General features: G+C 40.2%; 1 protein-coding gene across 1 annotated transcript in view; it reads left to right on the plus strand.

Moving 5' to 3' along the window:
- LOC106527019 (Indian hedgehog signaling molecule) overlaps positions 1-7,505 on the plus strand; it is a 25,617-nt gene extending 18,112 nt beyond the window's left edge. Inside the window, exon 3 of the mRNA XM_014021772.1 lies at positions 6,190-7,505. Within this exon, the coding sequence (XP_013877226.1) occupies positions 6,190-6,857 (668 nt within the window). The 3' untranslated portion in view covers positions 6,858-7,505. The remainder of the gene's footprint in view (positions 1-6,189) is intronic.
- Positions 7,506-8,730: the final 1,225 nt, after the last annotated feature.

Below are 8,730 nucleotides of genomic sequence, written 5' to 3' on the forward strand. Positions count from 1 at the left end.
CTCCCCGCCCTCACCATGAGATGAAACTAATCAAAGGAGCCCAAACAGACTTATCTGATGTGGTGGCAGAGGCTTTTTTAAGACTATAATGATCTAAAAGATTTCTATACTGATTAATGCTAAGATCATTTTTATTTTTCCAATTTAAGAGTATGGTTTTCTTTGCGATGCATAAGGCAGTGGAAATCATATGAGAAGTACTATTGTGCTATTTTGAACTACCATTCTGCTACTTCAAGCTAACATTCTTTACTTTTTGTTTTTAGCTGCAGTTTTATCTTTTTAACTTTTAGCTGCATTTTTCTTCTTTTAGCTAACATACTGAATCTTTTAGATTCTAGCTACAGTTTAGCTTTTTTAGCTTTTATCTACAGTCTTTCTTATTTTAGCTAACATTTTACATCATTTAGTTTTGGGCTGGAGTTTAACGTTTTTGGCTTTTAGCTGCAACTTTTTTTCTTTTAGCGAAGCTTCCATATGTTTTAGTTTTTAGAGACAGCTTTGCTCTTTCAGCTTTTGTTATCATACCATTTTGCTTTCTTTGGGTTTTAAATACAGTATTGCTAAATTTAGCTAGAGTTTCACAAAAAAAATTTCTTTGCGAATTTTAGCCTCTGTTTTGCATCTGTTTCTGCTCATTTTAACTTTGGCATTAGTTAATTGTTTACATTAACCACTCAGTTTCAGCTTCTTTGAATGAATGAAGTCATTCGGTACTTATACTAACTATGGGTTTGAGCAAAAAAAAGTTTTTAATTTAGCTTGAAGGTGCTTTTCAAGTTTCAGCTAGCTCAACAGGATTTTGTTGAAAAAAATAACTCAAATGTTTTCCAACCATGGCTCATTTTTCATTAAAAAAAACTAAGGGTTTTATACAAATAAAACCCACACAACTTGCTTCAGCATTTTCTACTTTCAAACATTTGTGCTTTTTTCCCAGCATGTTGGCTGTCCTCTCACTCCCTGTTTCGTTCAGATGAGTCTAAATTATAAGCTGTTCTCTAGTCTGTAATATAAATCTGTGATTCTGCTTTCACAAATAACCATGAGTTAAGTTTTGAGGTTTTACATATAGAGAAAATAAAAATTGAAAGGTCTAGCATTCCTTTAAGGAATACATATCGCCCACTACCTTTAATGCCCAAGTTTTAGACTAAGATCATCTCATGAAGTGATGGAGATGGAATTGTTTTTTGGTTAAACCTGGGTAATAAAGTTATGTACACAATACTCTGTGAAGTCTCAAAGTATGTGTTGGGATGACTTTCAGCTCTAACTCGTTTTAGCTCAGAATATGTGAAATTGACTGCAGCTAATGTTGATGTGGTGGCCACCTTGAACCAGGTTGAGTCCAGTCAGTTTCCTTTCTGCTGACTCAGCATGGTGTAACATGGAAGCTTGCTGATAGAACGTTCAGCTAACGGAACATCAAGAAAACACACACAAGTGCAGAAAGTCTCATGGTCTTGTTAATAAAACACACTTACATCACTAGTGACACTTTATTATTTTTGTGTTACTCAGTGGTAACCCAGATTTCCCTTTTCTTTCTCCCATTTCTCGCTTCCTGTCTCTCCTATCACCCCCAGATCGGGTGGCGAGGGCCCAGTCCTTGACCTGATCAAAAAGGAAACCAATCAAGTTGGTATTTTTTTTATTTCTGTTTTTTTTTTCCTTTTCTTTTCTTTTCTCTATTATTTTCTTATAACGGGGTGTACAAATTCTGGTCCTATCCTGCATGTTTTAGTTATTTCCCTGTTCCAACACACATGATTCAGTGATTCTGTTGCCTCTTCATGTACTGCAGAAGCCTAATAATCACTTTCATTCAAATCAGGTGTGTTGGGATCTGTAAAAACATTTAGGATAGTGGACCCTAAGGACCAGACTGCATATCCCCGTATCAAAAATTCTTTGAAACCAAACCAAAATAAAAAACAAAAGATGCAGTCAAGTTTAGAATAAATCCTCCAAACGTTGGTTTTTTTCATTGACAGATTTTAAAGGTGCCTGTTTGGGGGAGTTTTAACACCAGGGGGCAACAAAGTTGCAGAGCTGATGCAGATAAAGAAGGGGGAAAAACAGAAGATTACCTCTGATTAACAAGAAATTGAACAAGAAATATCACAAAAAACAAATGCCAATAATAATAATAATAATAATAATAATAATAATAATAATATGGGCATTTCTTTTTTTTCGAATGGAGAAATCTTATTTAACAGATTAGGTCAGGCAAGAATCCCTGTGGACTATGATGTCTGCAGATTATGTATTCTGTGGTGAGAAGAGGTGGAGGTGTGCACTTGAAAGAAGAAGGATGGAAATCAGTGAGGATGTGTGTGAATGATAGGGGAACAGGTGGAACAGCGAGGCTGAAACACAGCTCACAAAGGTGCAGGACTTCAAATACTTCAGGTCGACTGTCCAGGAAAACGAGGAGTGTGTTGAAGGGAGTCCAGGCAGGATGTTGTGAATGGAGGAACCTCTTAGGAGAGATTTGTGACAAAAGGATGGCAGCAAAGGTCAAATGAAGGTTTTTCTGGTGAGTAGTGAGACCAGCTGTGCTGTTTGGAGACAGTGATGAGGCAGCAGGGGGCAGTGCCTCTTCTAATGAATGCCTTGCCTCAAATCAAGTCTGAAAATAAATGGAAACGTTTTCTCTCATCTGTGTGCTGTGGATCAGGCCGGTCCCTCCAAGTAAACAACCAATCACTGTTTAGTATGCAAATGAATCAAGAGGCAGCATGAACCTATGTCTCACTCTGCCTAGCAGAGCCTCCTGCCTCTCATTCTGACAGCAGCTCAGACAGGAGAATAAAGTGGAGTGGTATGAAAGGAAGAGATTTCTAACCAGTCCAAAAAAAAAAACATGAAACAACTATTTATATAAAATATTCTGCACTATATTTGTTTGTTAGTTCTGTTTGAGAAAAGCTTTGGTGATTTTTTAAGTATTTATCCTTTATAGTTGCATTAGGTTTAGGGCATCAGGTTCAAATTGTAGAGATATATAAGACAACTAGATTTCTGAGTAAGGAGTGACTGTTTTAAAAAATAAATAATAATAAAATGTATGTAACATAATAACAATATATTAGAATGTGTATAAGCTTTAGAATGCACAAAAAGCTGTGTGTGTCATGAATGAACCAACACAAGAGAAAACATGTTATTTTACAGGTAAACAGATTTGATTTAATTTACTTCACTGTGAATATGATCTGACCAGAACTGAAGCTAATGATGTTACAGTTTGTAAAGCTGATGTAATCACTGTTAGTTATTGAATTAGCTAGTAAACGTTAACTTTTGCAGCAGTTTTTGTTACAGAGTCTGTAAGTCTGCTGCACAGACTGAATCATTACAATTTAGTACAAATTATTAATTATTGCAAGTTGGTATTTCCCCCAGTTGTAATATTTGCATGGAGCAAAATGTCTACATGAATTCTGCCGTGTACTTTTTCATCTCAGCTACAGTTTAGACACAGATCACTGCAATTAGCTGCATCTGGAGCCTGTATAAACAGTATTCACATTGTATAAAAGTTAATTCATCAACTAGTTAAAGTCATAATTATTTGATTAAGTCTTGAAAATGATTAGAAGTCAATAAGTTTAGATCATCATTAGTTGTAACCAATATATTTTCCTTTTAAAACATCTAGCTGTTTTACGTGATTGTTTTATGAAATAAACATCAATAAGTTATTGTTGATAATCCAATAGTCTTGTCACCTGTGAACAGCATGAACATTGTCTTCAGGTGAGACACCCAAGTTGGACAGGTCTTAAGTTTGGACATAGCTAAGAGTAATAAAATAATCCTATGAAGAAAACACTTCAGTTAAAATCAATTCAAATATACTTTATTAAACCCAAAGGGAAATTTCATAAAAATGTTAGCAATAATAAACATGCTGGAGCAAGACGTGGTCGTGTTCTTGCATCAGGGAGGGCACCTGGCGTAAAAACTGTAGCCAAATCTTCATTGGCTCACTGGGGCGACCCCTGGAGAAACAGCAAACAAGAAGGATGTGAAAATGGTCCAAACCCATTGATATCTCTTAAGTTGTGTGGTTGTAACTCAGTCATGTGAATTGGGTCATTAAATTGGTTACTTTTTGGATCAAACTCATTATCCACCTCTGAATAAACAACATGCTGAGTTTACTCGTCATTTGGTTCAAGTTAATTCCCAGTTATTTGGAAAATTTTCAGGATTCTCCAGGTTAACGTCTGATGGGAAGTTCCTAAAAAGTATTCTGGAAATTTTCCACCACTTTGCAGTTGTGGTTTCAGGACATGAATGGATTTGTGTAATACGATAAAATCTCCACATTTGATTGAAAGCGACCAGTGATTGGATCTGATAGAAGATCCTGTACGTTTGAGATTATCTGCTGAAACTGTAAAAGAAGAGATGTTTTGGTGAGCCACTAATGTATTAATATGTGTTTCTGATGACTGGACCAGAGTTCTGCTGTTTATAGGACCTGATTAAACAGAACCTGTCTGATTAAAATTTTGATTAAAGAAGAATCTGATTGAAACTGGTAACTTCCTGTTCTATTATTAACCCTCTGGTTGGATCTGTTTCTTCCTCCTTCAGGTGATTCATCACCTGGTCTTTATCTTCCTCCAGTTTTTTTATTCTGACCACCACTCATCCGGGGTTACTTTGTTCTGTGAAGTGACCTGAGATAGTTGGAGCAACACACTCAAACACATGTGACAAACAGTTTATACAGCAAATACACAACTATGTATTAGAATCTAACAAAAGAAACACAGGGGTTGGACAATGAAACTGAAACGTCTGGTTTAGACCACAATAATTTCAGTATGGTGTAGGGCCTCCTTTTGCGGCCAATACAGCATCAATTCATCTTGTAAATGACATATAAACAAGTCCTGCACAGTGGTCAGAGGGATTTTAAGCCATTCTTCTTGCAGGTTAGTGGCCAGATCACTACGTGATGCAGGTGGAAGAAAACGTTTCCTGACTCACTCCTCCAAAACACCCCTAAGTGGCTCCATAATATTTAGATCTGGTGACTGTGCAGGCCATGGGAGATGTTCAGCTTCACCTTCATGTTCATGAAACCAATCTTTCACCAGTCTTGCTGTGTGTACTGGTGCATTGTCATCCTGATACATGACACCGCCTTCAGGATACAATGTTTGAACCATTGGATGCACATGGTCCTCCAGAATGGTTCAGTAGTCCTTGGCAGTGACGCGCCCATCTAGCACAAGTGTTGGGCCAAGGGAATGCCATGATATGGCAGCCCAAACCATCACTGATCCACCCTCATGCTTCACTCTGGGCATGCAACCGTCTGGGTGGTACGCTTCTTTGGGGCTTCTACACACCATAACTCTTCCGGATGGGGGGACATCAGTAAAGGTGGACTCATCAGAGAACAATACATGTTTCACATTGTCCACAGCCCAAGATTTGTGCTCCTTGCATCATTGAAACCAGCGTTTGGCACGAGTGACCAAAGGTATGGCTATAGCAACCCGGCCGTGTATATTGACCCTGTGGAGCTCCTGACAGACAGTTCTGGTGGAAACGAGAATTGAGGTGCACATTTAATTCTGCCGTGATTTGGGCAGCCGTGGTTTTATGTTTTTTGGATACAATCCAGGTTAGCACCTGAACATCCCTTTCAGACAGCTTCCTCTTGCGTCCACAGTTAATCCTGTTGGATGTGGTTGGTCCTTCTTGGTGGTATGCTGACATTACCCTGGATACAGTGGCTCTTGATACATCACAAAGACTTGCTGTCTTGGTCACAGATGCTCCAGCAAGATGTGCACCAACAATTTGTCCTCTTTTGAACTCTGGCATGTCACCCATAATGTTGTGTGCATTGTTATATTTAGAGCCAAACTGTGCTCTTACCCTGGTAATTGAACCTTCACACTCTGCTCTTACTGGTGCAATGTGCAGTTAATGAAGATTGGCCACCAGGCTGGTGCAATTTAGCCATGAAGCCTCCCACACTAAAATGACAAGTGTTTCAGTTTTATTGTCTAAACCCTGTATTTAATATCCAGATAAATAAAATTATTGGAATAAACTCAATGTTTCATTGTCCAAAAACATAAAAAGATCCGCTAAACTGTAAGATTTATTGTTCATGTCTGGAAGTTTTGAACATCTCTGTCTCCTCATCAGATCACTCAGTGGCGGCGAAGTCTGGAGGCTGTTTCCATGGCAACGCCTCAGCACTGTTGGAAAGTGGCGCTCGGAAGTCCATCGGCGACCTGCAGCCCGGCGAGAGGGTGCTGGCCTCATTGGACGGGGACCTGGTGTTCAGCGAAGTCCTGACCTTCCTGGACCAAGACCCGACAGCCCACGGACTGTTTTTCACTCTGCGGACCCAAGCTGGGTCCCAGATCTCGCTCACCGCTGCCCATCTCGTCTTTGTATCTGAGGGGAACTGTTCAGAGGGTGCGGAGCCAGTCCCCGGCACCCTCAGGACGACGTACGCCAGCGCTGCTCAACTGGGTCAGTGCATGCTGGTGTCAGGCGGTAAAACCGGGCGACTGTCTCGGATCAGCCGGGTCAGCGTGGCGGTGAAGACGGGGCTGTTTGCCCCACTGACCCAGCAGGGGACCATCGTGGTGGACGGGGTGGCGGCATCCTGTTACGCCATGGTGGACCAGCACCAGCTGGCTCACTGGGCCTTCACCCCCCTTCGGCTGATGTACAGCTTGACCGGGAGCACCTGGGGTCAAGGGGGCGGGGTGCACTGGTACCCCCGGGCTCTACATTGGCTGGGCAGGAAGTTGTTGCACTCAAGACACCTCCACCCACTGGGCGTGGCTCAAGGCGACACGTGAGAGGAGATGGGGCCCAAACATGAACCTGAACCCCAAAATCCAGACCTGTACAATTTCATGGGGACCACAATAGACTTCCTAGATGGAAGAGTTTAAGTTTATGCTGAGGAGAAACAAAACCAGAGACAATATTTCAGACACTAAAAATACCTTCAAATCTCCTCATGTTAAAGCAGGTTTTAAGGTAAAGCTGAATTTCCCTGAACACATTTAAGGTGTTTTTAGGATGTATTTTCTCACAAATTTACACCACATTTGCTGGTAACTAACAGAACCAACAAGCTTTATTTATTAGTCATTGTCAAACAGTTAGAAAAGGCTGAACTTGTTGATTTAAAATATTTTTATATCAGATAAAGTTTGAAAGTGAGAGAATTTATGTAAAAAGAGAATATATCTGTATAAATGTATTTGAGGGTAAATAGATTTATACTAAAGCTGTTTATTAGTGAAATACCTGCTTAGATTTAATAGTTTGGTGTTGAGGGACAGCAATGTTTGTAAATTCTAACTTCCTATTTTATTGTAAACACTTTGAATAATAGCGTATGTATTTAAGTTTGTTTACTGAGGATCAAAAAAGTTTATTTTATTAACCGTTATTGTTTTTGTTATTCTTAGTAAAAACACAAATATTTATTTTGAAAATTAAATTATGTAGAAACTTGTTTTTGTCTTGTTTGTGTCATAGATTTTTTTTTCCTAATGAAAAAGGTGTAAGCAGAAACTGAACGCATCTCTGACATCTGAATACATCACACGACACCTGAACGCAGCTCCCCTAAACACTTAAACGCACCACTGCCGACATGTGAACGCATCTCTCCTGCCAACAAAGAGCACTTCTCTTGAAATCTGATCATTCTCATTGTGGCATTTGAGTGAACCTCTGCTGATACCTGAACACCAAATAGCCCTCTCCTGAACACACCTAAATACACACAAACACTTCCTGCCAGAGGTGTACTTGAAACTAAATTACTAAGTAAATTAAAAATAACAGAAAAGGACTTTGGTGTCATAATATAAGTTGGATGTGAAAGGCGAGCAAAACTGAGCAAACAGACTCAAAGACAAGTTTTACAAAAAGGTCTTTATTTATAGTGATGGTCAAATGAGGTTCCAGATCTGCAGAGGAGAGGAACGAGTGAGTGTAGGTAATGATCTGATGAGAGTTCAGCTTTGTAAAAGGGAGGTTCTTACTTGATCCAGAGGGAGACGGAACATGGAGGGGAAGTGTCCACAGGTAAGTTATCCACAGGGGTTCCAGGAGCGAGTGACTTGCAGACAGAGGACCTGAACAGCTGAGTGTTTTTCAGGAGGGCAGAGGCAGGCAGTGTCTTACAGGAGGCAGGCAGTGTCTTACAGGAGGCAGGCAGCGTCTTACAGGAGGCAGGCAGCGTCTTACAGGAGGCAGGCAGTGTCTTACAGGAGGCAGGCAGTGTCTTACAGGAGGCAGGCAGTGTCTTACAGGAGGCAGGCAGCGTCTTACAGGAAGCAGGCAGTGTTACAGGAGGCAGGTGAGTGAGCTTGTAACCCAGAGGGAACAGGCAGGTCGGCAGACGGGTCTCGGAGAGGAACAGGATCTTCTAGGACACAGAGAAACCACAGGTTAGTATAAGATGAGTAATGGTAAATACTGAGCAGCTGAGATAAGCACCGTATGATACGTGTTGCTCCAGTGAAGAGCAGATAAATGCTGCCTTATAGTATGTTCTTCACCCTTCCTGAATACAAGAACACACACCTCTCTTACACGCATCTACACACTTATCCCGAATGCAACTCATTTAAGTGTATTGATTTATTTATTAGTCTATTTATAAATCTCTGCTTTATTTCTAATTATGACAGTGTCGGTCCTCCAAAGACT

This window comes from Austrofundulus limnaeus, unplaced genomic scaffold (genome assembly GCF_001266775.1).
Source record: "Austrofundulus limnaeus strain Quisiro unplaced genomic scaffold, Austrofundulus_limnaeus-1.0 Scaffold305, whole genome shotgun sequence".
Lineage (NCBI taxonomy): Eukaryota > Metazoa > Chordata > Actinopteri > Cyprinodontiformes > Rivulidae > Austrofundulus > Austrofundulus limnaeus.